The following is a 22,038-nucleotide window of genomic DNA, read 5'->3' as shown; positions in this document are numbered from 1 at the left end:
TCACACAAGGAGTGTCTGTATTGTCTCGGCGGCGGCCATCTCGAGGTGGAGTGTGGTATTTGTGCCACCTTCAACCCTAGCGCTCTGGGAAGGGAGGCCCTTTGGTCACTGGTTCCCCGGCTAAGGCAGACTCCTCAAGGGCTAAGAAGCTGATTCCTGTGGAGGAGGCCCCGTCCAAATGTCCCAGGCTGTCAGATCCTAAGTCCTTGGATCCGATTCCAGCCAGGACAGTTTCAGATCTGAGATCATTGGGTCCCAGAACGTCCAGGGGGTCTGCTCCTGGATCCAAAGGTTCAGATCCAAAGCCTTTGGATCCGACACCATCGGCTCCCTCTCCTAGATTCAAGGCTCCGGATTCGAGACCTTCAGATTCCAGGGTAGGAGCTTTGACCACGGATGCGACCCTCTTGGATCCGAGGGATTCGAAGGCTGTTACTTCATATCCTTTGTTAATTTCAGCTCCGAGTAGGTCAGATCTGAGAGTCGTGCTGGAGCCGATTGTGGTGGAGGACTTTCCCTTCGATCCCTTGATTTCGGTGCAGGCCTTTTCTTCTCCTAGTAGGTTTCACTTCAGGGAGCACAAGAGAAGACCCTCGGGTTCCAGGCAGGGCTCTCCCACCAGGTCCTCCATGTCTTATCGATCTTCCAGGATTGCCCTTCCTATGGATATGAACAGGATGATTCGGGCCTTTCTGAAAGCTCAGATGGAGTTGGGGCTTCTGGCTTCCCCAGCCCAAAGGTCAGGAATCCAGTCTCCCACTTCCCATTTAACCGCTCCTCATCTGACCATTGGCTTGGATTCTCAGGGACTGATGAGCGGGGTGGAGGCCAGGCCTGTGTCGGGGTCCAGTTTGGACCCTACCCCATTGGGATCGGTAGTTGGTACTACCCCCCCCCCAGTATAGACCATCCCTCCGAGCACTGCTGTTGACCCAAGGTCCATGGGGTTGGATTCGGGTCCGGGTTTTTTGGACCAGTCTCTCCCCTGGGCGCTTCGGCCGACAGCTCTGGTCCGGTGCTGTCCGGGGGGAGTCTACCTTCTCTTCTGCTATGGTCTTATTGGCAGGAGAGGGGGACAGGACCTCCTCCAGTCCTTCTGCTTTCCTTGTGGTGAAAAGGGCCTTTCTTTGCACACAGTCATCCTTCCCAGCCTCAGTATCTGAGCGGAACTGATCATCCTGCTTCCGGTCAGCCCGTCCAGTTTAGCCTCCAGGGGGTGCTTCCCCCACAGGAGTCCCCTCCTCTTCTGAGTCTTCCCCGCAGCCTCCAGCGGAGGAATTTCCTAGGAAGAGGACATGTAAGAGGAGACAAAGAGTCCCCCATCGAGTCCTTAACCAAAGATACAGATGCTGATGAAGGGGACGGGTCCACTAGATCTCCACCAGAGGACTTCTCCTTTGGAGACATACTCGAGATCTTCAAGGCCAAAGGAGGTTGGTATGCCCAGCCCCATCTTCAGAGGAAACCGTATTTCTGGAGGCTTTTGGTACAAGCCCATCTACCTCTTGAGTGTCCCCCCCTGCTGATCCTCCTCTTAATCTCGTGACCAGCAGGGCTTGGAAGGAGCCAGATACCATGGAACCAGTGCCTAAGAAAGTGGACAAGATGTTCTTCGTATTTCACTGTTGCAGTCATTACATTTGGGTAATCTGCTGGCAGGTTGCCCTCAGTCGGCCTGATTAACAAAGTCTTGGGTCCTGCGTCAGTTGCTGTCCCTTCTTCCATGATGTCAGGTCGTCAGGGTTATAAAACATGCAGCCGACGCCATTACATCAGTCTTTCTTGCCGCGCGGTGCCCGAAGCAGAAGCAGTTTGCAAGTGCTGGTCGTCCGACTCCTGAAATTTTCGTTTTCTAGTTTCAGAACCGAAGTCTTCAACTAAAAAGCTAAGTACCCCTTTGGGGAAACTTTTTCTTGCTCCTTACCGATGTCAGTAAAAGTTAATAATTGCATTACTTGTGGGAAGCAAATACCTCATAAGGATTTTCATTTGTACTGTATTCCTTGCCTAGGCCCTGACCACAGCGTACCTTGTTGTCGGTTTTGTGCTAAATTTAATCAACACACTATTAAACGTCGGTATATTTTTGCTTCTAAATATTTTGGATCACGCTTTAATTATCCAGAAATGTCGTCGGTTAGCAATCCGACTACTGGAATACCTAAAAAAACGCAAAGAAAAAGACAGAGACAGGCCGTCGAGGTCCAAAACTGATGACAACACTTCTCCTAAGCCAGTCCCCAGTTCGCCGGTACTCAGTGAGGCGCTTTTGCAGCCCCTGATACCCGCTACTTCTGATTCGCAAGATTCTACTGAGACCCATACGGAACCCGCAGAAGTCTCTACCTTAGATGGGTCCGGAGCCGCTGTGCAGGCACCGGCGTCTGAGGGTGTTTTCAGGCCTACAGATTTGTATATTAGACCGACGCCATCTTGAAAACTAAAGCCAATATCTAAATCTATGTCTAAAAAACAGATGCCTGGGCCACATGTGCAGGCCCCTATGCCTAAAAACAAATGATCAAAATGGCTGAAGATTTAATTACTCTGATCAGGGGTAGCCAACCCCCCCCCCTCCCTTCTAAGAGGCCTAGGCAAGACATTGATTATGACTCTTCTGAACAGGATTCTATTTCTTCTGACTCTTCTAACGAACAGGATTTGTCTATACCTACTTATGAGGACTCTGATGCAGAAGATTCCATTCCTTCTGCTTCTCCCCCTGAGGATTTTTCTTTTGGGGAAACTTTACATACCTTATGGGAACATTTCCACTGGGAAAGTCAGGATTTCTCTGAATCTAAAAAGAGACTTAGGGATTTTCTTCTTCCTCAACATAGGCCTTTGGCTATACCGCCTGTCCTAGACATTGTTGGTGATGTTTTTTTAGAATCTAGTATGGCTCCTGATTCTCTGCCTCCAGCTCCTTGTAAGCCAGACAGATACTACAGGGTTCCTGACTCCCACAAATTCCTTTTCAAAAATCCTATTGCAGATCCTGAAACCATTTCTCAGGGTCCCAAGGGCATTAAGGCTTCTACTGCTAAAAATCCTACCCCTTCTGATAGAGATTCCAGGGTGCTGGATAGATGGGGTAAGAAGGTTTGCACTTCTACAACCTTAGCAATCAGGGCTTTAAACTGTCAATTTCATATGCTTAAATACCAGCAGCATATCATGGGACTGCTTAAACAGAAAATGATGTTAATTTATGACTGTGTGGAAAATAAAGATTTACAGGATTTATTGCATTCAGCTGAACAAGTTGGAAAACATACTTTGCCATGTGGTTTTGATTCTTTGGAAGCCTCTTGCAGGGCTGCTATAACTGGCTCTGTGCTACGAAGGCATGCTTGGCTCAAAGAGCAAACTCTCCCTGATCATGTTAAAGCAAAATTGTTGGATGCTCCTTTACAACAGGACCGTCTCTTTGGTAATAAGACTGAAGAAGTTTAAAAAAAGATGGAAGATAAAGCTAAATCCATGCAAACTGTGAAAGATTTCTTACAAGTGCAACCTCCAAGATTTAGTAGGCACTGGCCTACTAAGAACTGGTCCTTTCAAGTTTCTTCGAGAGCCACTCAAGTCAAACCCAGACATTCCAAAGGCTCCAGGTTTCAGTCACAAGGGACTTTTAGAACAAAACAATAGGGTGCCTCCTCCTCCAAATCTAGAAACAACAAGGCACCTCCCTATGGTAAGCAGTCTCAATGACTTCCCTCTACACTTACCTTTCAGCCTCCCCTTTGGGGGGTAAACTGGCACTTCATGCAAGAAACTGGCAACTTATAACCCAGGACAAATGGGCTTTAAATATAGTATCCCAGGGATACAGATTTCATTTCCACACGTTGCCAGTCCCAAACGGATGGCCATACCTGCTCCCAAATCAGTGGGCAGAGGCCCAGAAACAAGTACTGTCTCTCATGAACATGGGAGCTATTCAGCCAGTCCCAGAAGAGGAAAAGGGACAAGGTTTCTACTCAAGACTTTTCCTGGTACCCAGAAAAGACAAATCATGGCATCCAATTCTGGACTTATCTATTCTAAACACATTTCTGGACATTCCAAAATTCTAGATGCTGACTCTTTAACAGTTACTTCCTATGCTAGGCAAAGATGCCTGGTTGGTAACTCTAGACTTAAGAGGCTTACCTGCATATCCCAATCAGGGAATCTTGCAGAAGATACCGCCGCTTCAAAGCAGGCTATTTGCATTACCAGTTCTCTGCACTGCCCTTTGGCTTATCTACTGCGCCCAGGGTCTTCACAAAGTTCCTGGCTCCAGTAATTGCATTTTGCAGGCAAAGAAATATTCAAATATATCCATACCTGGATGATTGTCTAATTCAGGCAGAAAACAGGGACATTCTTCAAAAACATCTGGCGTTTGTGAAAAAGGTTCTAACTTGTCTAGGGTACACCATAAATGAAAATCAATCACAACTGGTACCCTCTCAAAAAATTACATTCCTGGGTGCAAGCTTGAATACTAATGCCCAGATGGCTTACCTTATGCCAGAAAAGCAAATTCATTTGGTGACTTACTTCAAACAGGTGGCCACAAAAACCCTGCCATCTGCAAGACAAATTCTGCAAGCCTTGGAGTTCATGGCCTCCTGCATTCTTCTAATTTCATATGCAAGACTGCATATGAGTTAGAGTTTATGGAGTCAACATTGCCACAGCCTAGAAACAATGATTCCTATCATACCTTGCCTGCAACTAGAGTTCCTATGGTGGCCAGAGGCCTGCCATTCACTCCACCCCCTGCCGCCCAAACCCTAACTACAGACTCATCAGACTATGCTTGGGGGGGGGGGGTGCTCATTTGGCAGGGAAGTGCATTCAGGGCAAATGGAGCCCAAATCAAATGCACCTTCATATCATTCAAAAAAAGATGCTAGCTGTATAGAATGCACCGACAGCCTTCAAGGACTACCTTCATCCAGGACAATTAATGATAAAGACAGACAGCACCACAGTTATGTGGTACATAAACAAGCAAGGGGGTAAAGACTCCTACCCCCTTTGCCGACTAGCCATGGCATTGTGGTACATGGCCTTGACCTATCAAATTCAACTACAAGCTCAATTCCTGTCAGTAAAGCTGAATACTCTGGCAGATGAACTAAGCAGAAATCTCATGGACCCACACGAATGGAAACTGGAATCACGGATTTTCAACATGTTGACACGCAAAAGGGGGAGTCTAGATATAAATCTTTGTGCCTCACCCCAGAGCTATCAGTTGGACAAATTCTGCACAAGAACTCATCACAAAAAAAGCCTGGAAAGTGGATGCTCTATCATTCAGCTGGAAAAACCTATCAGTCTATGCCTTTCCCCCTCTGCTCTCCAAAGTTATACTAAAAGTCAATCAGGACAAGCCAAAAATGATTTTGATTGCTCCAGACTGGCCTCACCAACACTGGTACCCACTCCTGCGCAATGTGTCACACCTTCCACCATGACACCTGCCTCAGACACCTTACTTACTGTCTCAATAGAACAACCAAATTCTGCACACTGAGCACCAAATTTTGAGTCTTGCAGCATGGCTAATCACCTAAATTCACCCTTGGCATCCCTCAGCAAACCTGTGATGGATGTTATTTTGGAGGCAAGAAGGCCTAGTACTAGAAAATCTTATGTTGACAAATGGAAAAGATTCTGTGCCTGGAATCAATCACAAGGGATAAGCACAGCAGTGCCCAATATTCCTCGGATTTTACAATATTTAACTGAGATGCTTCACAAGGGTTGTCCTTTTCTTCCATAAAAATCCATGTCTCAGCCATTTCAGCTCATTACAATACAGAACCTCCCCTCTTCTCTCATCCTCTGCTAAAGCAGTATCTTAGAGGGGCCAAAAGCCTAAGACCACCCAGGAGAGCTCCAACTCCTGCCTGGGACCTCACTTTTGTATTAGAAAAACTCACTCTCTTTTCTTTCGAGCCAGCTGCTACTGCAGACTTAAAATTTCTCTCCTGGAAAGCAGCTTTCCTTTTAGCAGTCACTTCAGCTAGAAGGATTTCCGAATTACAGGCTCTTATGGCAGTGGAGCCTTTCATTATTTTTCATGCAGACAGGATGTCTATCAGGACCAAGCCATCCTTCATGCCTAAGGTGGTATCCAGTGTGGCTCTTAATCAGACCATTCATTTGCCAACTTTCTTTCCCAATCCACAGAACAAGGGGGAACGGATTCTGCATTCATTGGATGTACACAGACAACTTAGATTTTACTTAAACAGGACAAAAATCTCAAAGAAAATCTGAACAACTACTGGTGGCATTTGCTGCAGGGGCAGAGGGAAAGGCTATTTCAAAGCAGACTATTTCCAAATGGATAAGCCATTGTATTTGTTTCTGCTATATGCACCATGTTAAAACTATCCCCCAGGAGATCAGATCTCATTCCACCAGGGCTGCATCTACTTCAACAGCCTTTCTCAGAGGTGTTCCTACCAGAGACGGTCTAGAAGCTGCTACCTGGAGCTCAGTTCATACGTTCACCAAACATTACCATTTACCTTTCTTCTCTAAAACCAGAGCTGGCTTTGCCTCTGCTGTCCTGCAGGACCTTATAGCTGGTCCTAATGCTGTATAAATCCATCCTCCCAACCATAGCTTTGGGACTCTACCCAAATGTAATGACTGCAACAGTGAAGCACGAAGAACATAGTACAGTTGTGTACACTTACCATAAATGTAGATGTTCGAGTGTTTTCACTGTTGCAGTCCTGGTTACCCTCCCTTCAACCCCCTGTTTTTTTCTCTTACTATACCTCTTCTTTCCTTTACTATGCTTAAAAGCCTTTTTGGTGTATTTGTTTTTGTTTGGAGGTATATTTTTGTGTTTTTAATTACTTAAGTATTTGGTTCCCCATTTGGGGGGCACCTGACATCTGGGGCAAGAAAAACTGATGTAATGGCATCGGCTGCAGGTTTTATATCCCTGATGACCTGACATCATGGAAGAAGGGACAGCAACCGACGCAGGACCCAAGACTTTGTTAATCAGGCCAACTGAGGGCAACCTGCCAGCAGATTACCCAAATGTAATGACTGCAACAGTGAATACACTCAAACATCTACATTTATGGTAAGTGTACACAACTGTACTTTTCTCAGTCCTCCAGCTGACAAAACCTTTTAGTGCAAGGCGGTCCCGGTTGATGCTATTGTGGTGGTCGCTGCCACCAAAAAGAAATTGGCAGAGCAGAGTTCTTCTGTCCACCCTCCCAGTCGTGAATTGAGAGCTCTGGACAGATTTGGAAAGTGGGTGTTCGCTTTGGCTTCCTTTAGCCTGCGAGCCTTAAATTGTCTTGCGCATTTCACCTGTCTCCAGAGGGATTTGATAAAGGAACTGTCAACTTCCCTCTCTGGGTCCATGTCTGAGGAGGAATTTAAGGTGATTTCTCCAAAGCTGTCCACCCTTCATTCAGTTGCGAATTCGTCCATGAGGCTAATTTCCAATACTGCGGAAGGGTCCTCATGGGCAGTGGGTTCAGGCATCACCATTAGAAGCCGTGCCTGGCTGCGCCTAAGCAGGTTTGCAGAGGCCTTCAAGACGTAGTTTGTCAATGCCCCCTTTGATGGCTCCACTCTCTTTGTTCCCAGCATAAAGTAGACGTTGGCCTGCATTGAATAGGAAGGGAAGACCTTATTGGCTGTTAGGATCAGATTTTCTGCCCCTCAGAGGTCCTTTTCTAAGACCCAGAAGGGGAGTAAGAAAATGTGGTTTTGGAAGGCACAGTCTTTTTTCCAGGCTGTTCAGGATGATGATTCTTCCAGGGGACGGGAAGAGGTTTCAATGGTAGACGCCACCCTAGGGGCAGAGGAGGCCCGCATAATCAAGGTTCCAGAGAGCCCTCCTCTGAGAAAACTTTTCAGCGTCCCTGAGACGTTGCCAAACTGCCCTTCTGTGGAGGCTGTTGGGGTCGGTTATCTTTGCACCCTCTAGCCTGGGCAAGCATTACAAACGATCAGTGGGTGCTAACAATTATATCCAGGGGCTATTGCATTCCCTTTTCGGAAGTTCCCCCGAAATCCATAACTCCTCTGAGTGTGCCACCCAAGTCAGAAGGAGTTGGGCCGACAAGAGGTTGCGAACTTTCTTTAGAAAAGAGCCATCCAAGAGGTCCCCGCAGGGCAGAGAGGACCCTGAACTTATTACTGCTTCTTTTTACTTCCAAAGAGAACAGGGGACCTACATTGTATTCTGGACCTCAGTCACATGAACCTGTTCCTACAGAAGTAAAAGTTTTGGATGGTCACTGTGCAATCGATTATGCCCCTATTACACAGCAACGACGGGATGTGCCCAGTGGACCTACAGGAAGCGTACTACCATATCAAGATGGCTTGACTGTCCAGGAGGTTTCTCCACTTTCACTTGGGAGCCGATTATTTTCAGTTCAGGGCCCTGCCCTTTGGCCTCACCGCAGGCCCCCCCCCGAGTGTTCACCAAATGCATGGCAGTGGTGACAGCACATCTCCAGCTGCAGGGAATCCAGGTATTTCCCTATTTGGACGATTGGCTCCTAACGGCCCCTACAAGCCACCAACTATTGGACAACATTCATACCTTACTTTCCCTGTTCTATCAGTTGGGAATTGCAGTGAACATGGCCAAATCCTCCTTGATTCCTACCCAGTGTGTGGAGTTCATAGGCACTCTGTTGGATACTACCACGCAGATCGCAACCCTTCCTCTTTGCCAAGTGTCACTGGTTCAAGTTCTGCTGGAGCAAACATGTCCTGTGGCTTCACACATTCTCAGGGCTCTAGAGTCCATGGCGGCTGCCATTTACGTTGTACCGATGGCTCGGTACCACATGAGAGTTCTTCAGTGGACCTTTGCAGTTCACTGGTCAGCGTTTTTGCCTCCCCTGTCATTCAACATTCATCTCACCCCAGTGTGTCAAAAGCATCTTTCGTGGTGGATTTGTTCACTGGAAATCCTAGTGGGCAAGGTCGTTCTCTCCACTAGTTCCAACAGTCACCTCGGACGCTTCCCTACTAGGGTGGGGGGGACATTTCCAGGGAAAGGCGATCCAATGGATGTGGTCGCCGTCAGAGACCAAACTGCACATCAACGTTCTGGAGATGAGCAGTCCTTCTGTCGTTGCAAGCTTTTCAGGATTGGCTCTTTCTTGGAACGATTGCAGTTCTGTCAGACAACATGGTGGTTGGTATATAAACAAGCAAGGAGGCACATGTTCTTATCTGCTTTGTCACGAGGCCATGAGTGTCTGGGAATGGGCGAAGTCCACGGGGCGCTTTCTCATTACAACGCACATTCCCGGAGCATCCAACGTGTTGGTGGACAAATTGTGCAGGGCTATTCTGACCCCTCAAGACTGATCCCTGAATCTAGTGGTGGCCCAACACATCTTCCTTCAGTGGGGATGTCCGAGCTGCGATCTGTTTGCATCTCCTCTCAGCTACAAATGCATCAGTTTCTTTGCATTGATGCCCCAGGGATTGGCCTCCGGGTCTCCTGTATGCCTTTCCACCTTTGCCTTTAATTCCCAGAGTACTTCAGAAAGCCAGACACCTCAAGAGACAATTGATACTCATTGCCCCCTTCTGGTCTCGGCAGGTGTGGTTTCCCCTTCTATGGTCTCACTTGAGGCACCCACCCTGGGTGCTCAATCCAAATCCAGATCTTTTATCTCATCTGTCTCAGCTTCCTCTCCAGAATCTTCAGACCATGCATCTGACAGCATGGTATGTCCACTTCCAGTGATTTTGGCTAAGTCCAGGCTAGCCTCACCCGTAAAGGATATTATCCTTGCTTCCCAGAGGTCTTTCACTTGGAAGGTTTATACTAGTAAATGGAAGAGATTTTCTGTTTGGGCAAAGAATAAGAATCTGGACCTCTTTTCAGCTTCCATTCCTGAGATCCTTCCTTTTTTAACGTCTCATTTTAAGGAAGGGACCAGTTTCTCCACGATCAAGGCTCATTTGGCAGCAATTTCAAATTTTCATCTTAGTGATGATTCTGCCTTTTCTTCCCGCCTCTGCAAGGCCTTTTTAAAAGGTGGTTTTTTTTTTTTTTTTTTTTTTACAACCTCCTGTGAAGCATCCATCTCCCCCTTGGGATTTGACATCGGTGCTGCAGGCATTGACAAAACCACCCTTCGAACCTGCATCATGTTGTGATATCAAATTCCTTTCATGGAAGACTGCCTTTTTGGTGGCAGTAACTTTGGCGAAGAGAGTTTCAGAGCTGCAAGCTCTTACAATTAAGCTGCCCTACTTAATTTTCCATAAGGACAGAGTGTCTCTGAAACCAGATCCATCCTTTATGCCCAAGGTGGCTTCAACAGACAATCTTAAGCAATGCATTCATCTTCCAGTATTTTCCCCACCTATGACAATAAAGGAGAATATATCCTGCACACCTTGGATGTTCATTGTCAACTTTGTTTTTATCTACATAGGACGAAGGAGTGTAGACGTTCAGACCAGTTGTTTGTAGCTTTTTCTATGAATAGAAAGGGCAGAGGAATTTTGAAAGTCACTGTCTCCCGCTGGATTTTGTAGTGTATTTCCTTCATTTACTCTTCAGAAGGTGTTCCTTTATCTGCACCAGTAAAGGCTTATTCCAACAGAGCAGTGTCTACCTCAACTGCATTTGCAGATCGTCAATCTTTAGATGACATTTATGCAGCAGCAACGTGGTCTTCTCCTCACACGTTCATTTCCCACTAGAATTTGGATTTGGTTTCTAGAGGAAGGGCTTCCTTTGGCTCCATGGTTCTTCGGCATGCCCTTCCTTGAGGCCTCCCAGGATTTAGGTAGCTGGGGACTCTGACCCTAATGTGAGGAATGGTGGCTAAGATAACATCAGATTTATAGTTATGTACTTACCGTAACTTGGCATCTGTGTTATCTGTAGTCACCATTCATCATGGTCCCACCCACCAGCTCCCTTCCTGGGAGATTAGCTGGATTATGGTGGTCCTATTTTGCTATTGGTTGTTTTTGGTCTGTCTTCTTTCCTTATGCAAACTCGATCTGAGGGGTTAGAGGGCAGTAGAACATTATGGGAGGGTAGAAGCTTGAGCTAAGCTGTTTGTGTGTGTATGCCAACTCGGATCCGATACCCTAACGTGATGAATGGTGACTACAGATAACACAGATACCAAGTTATAGTAAGTACATAACTATAATTGCTTCTAGATTGTTCTGCTTGGGAGAGCTTCATGTTTTTCTATTTTGTAAAGTAGGTTGCAGATTGGGTAAAGTAAACCAGTTTCATTTGGGTACATGTGTAATACCCATGTAGAGTGGATAGAAAAAGAGTACACACCCCTGTTAAAATGCCAAGTTTTTGCGATATAAAAAAATGAATAATAAATCATTTCAAACTTTTCCCACCTTTAATGTGACCTATAACCTGTAGAATTCAATTTAAAAACAAGTCTGTTAGAGGAAAAAATATAAAAAAATAAAAAATGTACAATACACTGGTTGCATAAGTGTGCACACCCTTTAACTAATACTTTGTTGTGTGTGCACACCCTTAAACTTATACTTTGATGAAGCGCATTTTGATTTAATTTATAACATTCAGTCTTCCTGGGTATACACCTGCCATCAATTAAAGAGACTCTGATTAATCCCAAATAAAGTTCAGCTCTCCTAGTAGGCTTTTCCTGACATTTACTCAGTTGCTGCTACAACAAAAGCCATGGTTCGCAGAGAACTTACATAGCATCAAAGGGATCTCATTGTTGAAAGGTATCAGTCAGGAGAAGGGTACAAAAAATTCCACAGCATTGGATATATCATGGAACACAGTGAAGACAGTCATCAAAAAGTGGAGAAAATATGGGACAACAGTGACCCTGCAAAGAACTGAATGTCCCTCCAAAATTGATGAAAACACAGTACAAACACTGGTCAGGGAGGCTACTGAGAGACCTACAGCAACACTGAAGGAGCTGCAGGAATTTCTGGCAAGTACTGGTTGTGTATTACATGTGATAAGTCTCCCGTATTCTCCATATGTCTGGACTATGGGGTAGGGTTGCAAGACGGAAGCCTTTTCTTACACACAAAAACATCCAGGCCTGCTAAAATTTGCAGAACAATACATCATTTCCCAAAAGCATGTGGGAAAATGTGTTATGGTCTGATGAGGCCAAGGTTGAACTTTTTGGCCACAATTCCAAAAGGTACATTTGGCTCAAAAACAACATTTCGCCTCACCAGAAGAATACTGTCCCCATGGTGAAGCATGGTGGTGGCAGTATCATGATTTGTGGTTGCTTTTCTTCAGATGGAACTGGGGCTTTAGTCAAGGTGGAGGGAATCATGAACAGTTCCAAATACCAGTCACATTTGCCCCAAAACCTTCAGGCATCTGCTAGAAAGCTGAAAATGAAGAGGAATTTCACCTTTCAACAAGACAATGACCCCAAGCATGCATCCAAATCAACAAAAGAATGGCTTCACCAGAAGAAATTTAAAGTTTTGGAATGGCCCAGCCAGAGCCGAGACCTAAATTCAATAGAAAATCTGTGGGGTGACCTGAAGAGGACTGTGCAGAAGAGATGCCCTCACAGTCTGACAGATATGGAATGCTTTGGCAAGGAGGAGTGGGCAAGTATTGCCAAGTCAAGATGTGCCATGCTGATAGACTCCTACCCAAGAATATTGAATGTTGTAATTAAATCAAAAGGTGCTTTAACAAAAGTATTAGTTTAAGGGTGTACACACTTATGCAACCAGCTTGTTGTATTTTGTTTGTTTTTCAGTTGAATTGTACAGGTTATAGGTCACATTAAAGGTGGGAAATGTTTTGAAATTATTTATTGTGTTCTCATTTTTTTATGTCACAAAAACCTGGCTTTTTAACAGGGGTGTGTGTGTACACTTTTTATATCCACTGTAAGCCAGGAAGACCCACTACACTTTGGTCTGATGGGAGGATAAATTTACCCAGTAGACCGTTGCCCCCCTCCCCCATATAAATTAATTTAGTTCTTTTTGAAATACTGTCTATAATTTCCTGTGTGTTTGGTAGAAAGATGCTTGTAATATTACAGGGTCTATAAGCATTTTATCTGCTTGAATTTTACTGTCAAAAACTACGTTTTCCAAGTTAGTTTTTTTACGTTTCTTCCCAAGTCTCTCTATCTGCCCCTTTATTTTTCTTTTTTACCCATTGCCCTAAATATTTCATTTTGTCACAGAAAATGATATTGCTACTCTTATTCATATGAAGGTACATAATTTACTGTTACAACCTTCACATTTTAATTTATTTTGTATCTTGAGAATAATTAGAATTCTTGTAAGAATACTTAGTGTACTGATTTCCTGCTCTTAACTCATTAACATATACTGAAGTACCATCCACAGACAGAGCAGTTTTTCCAGTTGATTGTATCAGTTAAATCCCCTTATTTGTGAGTTTCTTGTCTTCCTCCATAATGACTTCAGGTATAAAACAAATAAGGTCGGGAACAGCAGGCACATTTGCCTTTTTCCTCTATTAAGAACTAACTTGTTTTATAAAATTCCTTCTGTCTTTATATTTTTGATGTTGACTGTATTTAAATTCTCATAACCAGACTGCTCAGTTTCCTTGGGAGACCAGATATATGCAATATTTTACCCTGATAAGCCCAGCAGACCCTGACAAAAGCTTTTTTTCTGCATATAGGCAAGCTAGCAATAAAGAAGATCCTCTATATCTGGCCTTTTTTTTCTATTATCCTTTTAAGGGTGGTGTTGAATGTTTGCCTTTCTTCTGTAAAGCCACCCTCATCAGTCCATGGCTATTTCATCTTCATTATTGTGACTTTAGTATTCATATGGGCCAAGAAGACTGAATGCTGCAATTAAATCTGTTGGGTCCTTGGCTTTCTTTGGAATTATTGCTATTACTGCTTTTTCCGTGTATCGGGGACTTCAGTTCCCACCATTATTTTTCAGGCAAAAATTGCACTGTTACTTGTTCTCCATCTTCCAAGTATTTGTTGGTATTCCATCCTCAGCTGGAGTTTTCCCCATCAATTGCATTATGATGTGTATTTTTCACTTTCCCTAATGTTGTAAGGGCTACCAGTTGTTCTGTCTCTTCATCACAAATGTCGGGAGGTTTAATTTAGAAAAATTCTTCCAAATGTCTAAATGTGAATACACTCGAACATCTACATTTATGCTAAGTGTACACAACTGTACTTTTTACTCCCTTTCCCTAAGGTTCAGTAACTTCAGAAATGGTGTATTTAGAAGCAGAGATTTAGTGGTAAAGCACCCACATGAAGGGGGATGCAAGGGAGCCCACACCACCCCCTTGCAAAAATATTTAAAGATTTCCCTCTTCACAGTTTTGAGCACTTGCAGTTTCAGATATAAAAATTACAATAGGGGTCTCTTCCAGTAACTTATTTCTACTGTGCTTTTGCAGTTAGTATGTAAACATTAACAGAGATTTGTAGACAGTTTGAGGTATCAATCATATGATCCAGGCAAAAACCTGAAGGAAGCTGTAGAATTATCCTAAAAAGATGTAGCTACAGTTGTTTTCTTATTGAAACACTATGTGTACCTTAATGTTGTGCAATGTTTTGTTTTTGTTCACAGATTTATAAATAAGAGTCGCAGTATGTTGATTTAGTCTTTCATTTATTTCCTTAGTTTGTTCATTTTTGACTTCTCAACTTTGACTTTGCAGTTAATCCAGGATGTGGGGTTCCTGTTTCTAGTAGCTGCTAAGCTCTGTAATTTAGTTGATAGTTTGAAAAGTCTTTTTCCCTGGTTATTGGCTTTGTTTTCCTTTATTGGCTTTCTAGAAGCACTGTCAAATAATAAATAAACTTGCTGTTTTGTGATAATGTTTTCAAACATCTGTTATCCCAGAACTAATGCTGTCCCGTGCATAGCTCTTCTTTCTGTCTTTGAAGCTACATTTTGTATTCATTTGCGGGTTTGGGTTGGTATTTTTGTTTTTACAGAGAATGATTACTAGTAATTTTCATAAACTATTTTTTTGTTATCATAGGTTCATAGGTTCACAAATTAGTACTAAGCTAACTGCCCTTGCGAGCCATTTTAAGCCTAGCCAATTATCCCTTGTGAGACTCAAACCCTGCACCCTGTGTTTGTAAGGCAAATACCTTAACCATGAGGCCACCCTCCCAATCATGACTGGAACTTTTATTTCTGTAAGTCTTTTTAATGCTCTTCACTGTAAAGACTGGATCCAAGATTATATTGAAAATAACACCTGCAGTACTGGGCATAATTTTGAAAAGAAAGGACTTTTAAAGGAATGCAGTAAAACAAGAGTTGAGTGATGCTTTGTAAATATGTCCTGCCTTGGCCGACATTCTCAAAGCCTTGCAAATTTCTGCAGATGTTCTTGCAACCTGTCACTCACAGTATTCAAAAAAATACACCCCTGCAGTTCCTGGAGAGAAGCTGTAGTTTGTTCCCCTCCCAAATATGCAATCCTGTGTCGGTTAGTTTGTGATAACGTTTAAAAACACAAATATTTACTAAGGATTGAATTTTAGGATTATGTGACTAAGAACCTTACTTTGCTACAGAAGCTTTCTTATCTGATGGTAGTGGTTGTAGGAGTAAAACATGCTTTTCATTTTTCAGGTTGAATGATTTGTACTCCAGTAGGTGGGATGACAGAAGCCCTGCTCGTAGATCACGCTCATGGTCTCATGATGGTTATTATTCTGATCACAGTACTGGGAGGTCTGGTCACCGCAAGAAGCGCAAAAAGGAGAAGAAGGCAAAACACAAGAAGAAAACAAAGAAGGCAAAACATGCAAAGCGGCATAAATCTATCAAAAATAAAGCAAAAGATGCATCTCCATCTTCAGACATAGAGTCATCTCATTCCTCAAGCAGGAGGACAAAATTTTCTCATGATCATTATAGAAGATCTCATTCTCGCTCTGTCTCTTCTGGACATTCATCTAAAAGACAGTGGTCCAAGTCTGATAGTCCACACAGTTCATCAGTATCATCCAGAAGGAGGTCACATTCATTTTGTAGGTCTAGAAGCCGGTCCAAATCTTATTCCAGAACAAGTTCAAGGTCTAGAAGTAGGTCAAGATCTTCTGTAAGTTCTAGAAGCAATACATCCTCCAGATCTAGTTCCAAACCTAGACTGCAGAAAAAGTTGCTAGTACCAACTGCTGTACCACATGTAGTTGATAAGCCAAAGATACCTGAGCCATTGAAATTGTTACCACAAAAAAAGGAAGCTGCTGCAGCAGTTCTTGTAACAGAAAATATTTCTGTAGTGCCTCTTAGTGACAGTCCTCCACCTTCAAGATGGAAACCTGGACAGAAACCTTGGAAACCTTCTTATGAGATCCATAAGGAAATGAAAGCCAAGGCTGCCCAGCCTGTACTTCCCCAGATTGGCAGTGCTACAACAAACACCAAAACTGACAATTCTTTATCTCAGAGCAGACGACGCACAAGTTCAGATAGTGAAAGAAGTGACTATTCAAGACATTACAGTGAGAGAAGTTCAAGTTATAGGCGAAAGTCAAGAAGCAGATCTTCAAGAAGTAGATCATATAGTAGATCTTACAGTAGATCTCATTCTAGATCTAGGAGTAAAAGTAGTAGATCAAAGTCTCTTGGTAGATATCACAGTGGTTCTTCTTACAGTAGATCATTATCAAATGATTCTTACAGTGGTGATGACAGACACGGCAGCAAAAATGAGCGGCTAACAAATTCTAAGCAAAAAGAAGATGTAGAAAGTTTAAGCATAAAATGTTTGAAAAAACGTCGTAGACAACAAGTGTATCCAGCTGGATCATCCTCAGATTATGCAACAGACAGTGAAAAAAGTGATTACACTGGAAAAAACAGATATAATTCACAGGCCAGAATTTTAAAGACCAAGTCTGATGTGCAGTTAGAAGGTGGTGAGATAACGGCTGACAATAATAAAGAAAAGTGCTGCATAGTTTCTTCAGTCGAAGATCCAAAGTCTAGGTTGGGGTGGGACAGTGATGGTAACTCTTCAGACAGACCAAGACCAGCAAAAACTGAACCTGCTGAAACCTGTTCTTTTGACTCCCATCAGAAAGGGGAAGAAAAGAGTGTACAACATTTCTATAAAATGGAACCAAATGTACAACCTGCTAGAAATGTAGACAATGCTAGCAAAGAACCCAGACATTCATCTGAAAAAGAAGAAGGAGAGGCTTCTTCAGGCTCTGACAACAGCTCAAAAAGTAAAATGTCAGGCACAAGGTCACGGTCCTCCCAAAGGTCATCATCTTTGTCTTCATCAGCAGATAAATGTGGAGACTTTAAAAAGTCATCTTTTCGTACCACTTTACGACAGACTTCGCAGCATGGTAAAGACAAAATTACCAAAAACAGGACAAAAACAAATGAGAAGTCCACAGTGAAAAAAGCTAAAATTGGGAAAAAGATAAAAAATAAAAAAGTTCAAAAACAAAAAGAGGCTTTTCTCTGGCAGCCTCCCCTTGAATATGGAGAAGAGGAGGAAGAAGATGTTGCAACTGATCAGATCTCATTTAATAAACATTTAAAGGAAGGAAGTAATAAAGAAAAAGAAGCACGTAAAGAGAATGATACACATGAAGGTGTAGAAGAATGCCTGTTAAGTAAAGTGGTAACCGAGTACATTGCTGAGATGAATGAATATGTTGCTCGTGAGTTACCTGATAACCAAGATGAGCATATTGATGCTGACGTTAAAGTAGATGAAGCTTGTAACAGTGAATTGAGTGTCATCCCAGAAGAGGCAGAGCTCTCACATTCGGATGGAGTAAGTCCTTTAGCAGCCATTACTAACCCTGACCACTGTGAAGATGATATGGACATTTGTACCCCTGAAAACTCTCCTAAGAAAAGTGACAATGAAGGTTTTATTATTGAAGGTCTTAAATCAGAAAATGATGCTGTTGAACTTAAAGAACCTGATGTCAAAGAACATACTTCTTTAGAAGGTACTATAGAAAAAAGAAGCCATTTAGTAGACATTTCACAAAAAATTAATCAAGACAGTCAAGAAGTGGTGGGCAGAAATGACAGCAGTGACGCAAACAATGCAGTAGGAGTGAATGTACAAAACCTACCACAGAACATCAAATGGAAGCCAGTACAAGCAGCAGTCAATGTGAAATCTGGAGAGGTTGTGAACAGTTTAACAGAGCCAGAAAATAAATTGCAAAGTGTGAAAATAGAAATAAAAAGCAATAACAAAGTTAGACCAGGTTCTCTTTTTGATGAAGTTAGAAAGACAGCACGACTTAATCGGAGGCAGAGAAATCAAGAGAGTTCTAGTGAGGAAGTGTCTGCTAGTGAAGATGACAAGAGTCCATCCAGAAGTTCAAGCAGATCTCACCACAAATCAGAGTCACAGTCAAGACATTCATCAAGATCTAGGAGTAGGTCACGTTCCTACAGTCGCTCTAGAAGTCGATCCAGAAGTTCCAGTTACTCTTACAGGTGAGAAATAGAAGTGAAAAAAATAATTAAAAAATCTGAAGATGCATTGCTTGTGTCTACACGCTTGCTTTAAAGATACTCCACCTGTTGTAGTTGGGCACTGTTTTTTTGTTTAATTTTACAATTTTTGCTAGCATTAGTTTATCAGCGAGTCCTTTTTATCTTGCACATTATGCATGAGTTGTAGCATTCTGTGAAGCTTCTTTATAGAAACTCCCATGTGGGATTACAAACCTAACCAGCTGTCTGTCATCTGCATCAGTTGTTGATGTGCATAGGATTGCCACCTTTTCATCTAAAAAGGAATGAACCTTACTTTTTTTGCAAAAATCAAGGCTTGTTCTCGTAGCATTTGTATTGCTTATGCTGTTTCATATAATAATTAGGTGTTTCATATACAGAATAATTGTTTAACGTAAATGATAAAGAAAATTTAGAAATTTTTTTTTCATAAGATATCAGGACATTTCCCATTTTTTTTCCAGGATACAACTCCCCAAATAAGGACTGTGTGTAAAGAGAGCCAGGTGGTAACCCCTAGTTGTCGTACAGATAACTGTTTACGTAATTCTTGCTACTGGGAATTCACCACGCAAAGCCTAATTTGCACCATGACTTCCAATGCACTGCAACACTCCCCTCCCACCCCCACTCCTCCAGGTAGTCTGACATCCACCCCCAGGTTGTAAGGGCATTCCCTTTATAAACCTTATGTCTGTCTGTGCCACTTAGATCTTTCTCACTGCACTGCATAGTGTAGGTACCATTTTTTTATATATTTCTATAGTATAGCATTGTTCAGCCTGCTGTGGATCTCAGACAGGTAAGTACCCTGTTGGGGATTTTTTTTTAATTACTTATTGTGATTGTTGTTCACAGTTAATTTTCTGTAGCTTAGAAGATATTTTTGAGCACATCTTCTCTTAAGAAAGAAGGCCTGTGCTCTTGTAGCAGACAAATTCCACACAAAGGCTACCATAGTTTCAGCATTTTTTGTTTAGGACCAAGCACAGTACTAAGAATATTTTATTTTAGGAAAACCAAGCATTTCCTGCAAAATTGTTAACTGATTATATGTTCCCTTACTTACGGCTGCAAGGCAGGAGTCTGGTTATCACCAGGGACTGTAGTTCTGGTTGAAAAATCTCTCCCCACTCCATCCCCAAGGACAAATGAGCTAACTAAACTTTACCCTGTCCCTTTCCCTCCTTCTGATTCCTCGGGGATTGGGTTTATTATCCATAACCAGTAGGTTATAGACAGAGCTTTCTCTCTCTGCACATTGGAGCTGGCCTGTCAATTCAAATTTTTTTTTTATTCCCAAGCAGATTTTGTGAATGTTTTGTAGATAATGTACTTGACCTGGCAGTAACAAGTTCTACCTATACTTATGTGGTTGAGGCTGTTCTTTGCAGACAAGAATTTGAGGCAGAGCTTAGGTCAGGATACAGTTAATAACTTTTACATGTCTAAAGATGGTGTAGAATGACTGCTTATGGATATTTGCATCACTTTTCTGTATAATTTTGTTTGTGGACTGCAGGTACTTTTGTCTAAATTTTCTGCTAACCTGGATATTCAAACGTTTATCCTGTTGCTTTGGTTTGGTGCTGGGAAGTTCAAGCCTGTTTGAAGTCCTTATTGATTTCAGGCACTGCTTGAGTATTTTCCATATTGAAACACAATCTCTGTGGTGTCCCTTGAAGTCTCACAAACCCAGTACGTCAATGTACTGGGTGCAAAAACAAAAAAATGAGGAAACTTCTCCGTGTGGAAGATTTGAGATTCCCTAGAGTTCAGGCACCAATTAAAAACCATACTGTGAATATCCAGCCTAATAGATTCATAGGTTGATACTAGGCTGTCTGCCCTAGGGCATTTATAAACCTAGCCAGAGTGTGTTTGGCTTTCGCCACCCTTTTAGATTAGTTGACTGTGCCTCTGTATAATAGGTCAAAGAAGATAGCCCTTTTGAGGTTAGTTTACTGTGCCTCTGTCTAGTAGGGACACAGAAGAGATCCCAGGGGTAAACTTACGATCTCCCATCTACTCGTCAAGATTTCTCTTGAAGAGGGTCATTGAGGGACTCTGCCTAACATGGATTGTGATTTTGTTCCAGAGTGAGGGGAGCCTCTGGGATATGAATCTGTCTCTCCAGCATGTCCTATTTATTTCTGTGCTGAGGTTTAAGTCCTGGAGCGTGTAGCTCTAAGGGATTTGGATTTCCTGAGGTGGAGCATGTCCATTAATTCTGGGTTGGACATGGCTTTATACATCAGGCACAGATCGCCTCTGAGTAGGCGGTAAGCAGCTGAGTAGAGCTGGAATTTCTTTAGCCTAACTGCGTAGGGCATCTGTTTGAGTCCCTTGATCCTCTTGGTGAGGTACTTTTGGGGTCTTTCCAGTTGCTGCAGGTGTCTGGTAAGGTACATCCCAAATGTAGCATTGTATTCAATTATGGGCCTGATGAGTAGAGGGGCACAATGACCTCTCTTGATCTAGATGTGAACCCTTTCGTGATAAGGTGGGCTATATAGAAGGTCTTTCTAACCACTTTGGCAATTTGTTTGTCAAAGGAGGGATTGCTATCTACTTGGGTCCCCAAATCCCTAATTACTTCTTCCGTACTTAATGGATTACCACCTGTGTGGTAATTTGTGGGCACTTTGTTTTTCCCAAAGGGGAAGACTGTGCACTTTTTGGCATTTAGCTTTAGGCCATGGCTCTGGCACCAGTTATCCGTCTCTGTGAGACCCTTTTGGAGGATGCTTGTGTCAGTCGGTGAGTCGATTATGGCACCCAGTTTGCAGTCATCTGCGAACTTGGTCAGCCATAGTCCTCCCATGTTAGCCTGTACCTCAGAGAAATATATACCGAACAAGAGAGGTCCCAGGACTGAGCCTTGTGGGACACCACTTGTAACTGGTTTAGAGTCTGACATGGCACCTGCAATTCTGACCATGTGGGTTCTATCCCTGAGCCAGTTTGCCACCCATCTTGTGACATAGGGGTTGATATTTAAGCTGGTAAGCTTATTTATGATGCCCGAGTGGGGTATTGTGTCGAAGGCTTTTGCGAGGTCCAGGTAGGCTGTGTGGACTACCTTCCCTTCATCTATGGCCTTGGTGACTGTTTCAAAGAAGTCGACCAGGTTCAAGAGGCAAGATCTGCCCTTAACAAAGCCGAATTGGGTAGGATCCAGTGTTTGGAGGTTCCCAATGTCTTTGTTTATGAGTTTCATGATGATATGCTTCATAGCTTTGCAGACCAGGCTAGTCAGGCTTATAGGGCGATAGTTTCTGGGGTCCGTTGTGGCACCACCTTTGTGGAGTGGGACCACTGTTGCTGTACGCCATTCCTTGGGTACATATCCTGTAGTAAGGCTGAGATTGAACAGTGACTTTATGTGAGGGTTCAGTTCTTCTTGGAATTCGTGTAAGACGCAGCCCGGGACACCGTCTGGTCCCATTGAGAGGGCAGCGCTCACCTGTGATGTCAGGGAGGCTACACTCGGTACAAATACTTTCTTTAAAACTTACCAAAGAGTAA

General features: G+C 43.1%; 1 protein-coding gene across 6 annotated transcripts in view; it reads left to right on the top strand.

Moving 5' to 3' along the window:
• NKTR (natural killer cell triggering receptor) overlaps positions 1 to 22,038 on the top strand; it is a 1,518,686-nt gene that overhangs the window by 1,146,472 nt on the left and 350,176 nt on the right. For all 6 annotated transcript variants that reach the window (XM_044066053.1, XM_044066052.1, XM_044066051.1 and 3 more), the window contains one exon: positions 15,637 to 18,489. In XM_044066053.1, the coding sequence (XP_043921988.1) occupies positions 15,637 to 18,489 (2,853 nt within the window). The remainder of the gene's footprint in view (positions 1 to 15,636; positions 18,490 to 22,038) is intronic.

Source organism: Protopterus annectens, chromosome 3.part0 (assembly GCF_019279795.1).
Source record: "Protopterus annectens isolate FY-2018-M chromosome 3.part0, PAN1.0, whole genome shotgun sequence".
In the NCBI taxonomy this organism is placed as follows: Eukaryota; Metazoa; Chordata; order Ceratodontiformes; family Protopteridae; genus Protopterus; species Protopterus annectens.
This window is presented reverse-complemented; position numbering and strand designations above follow the sequence as displayed.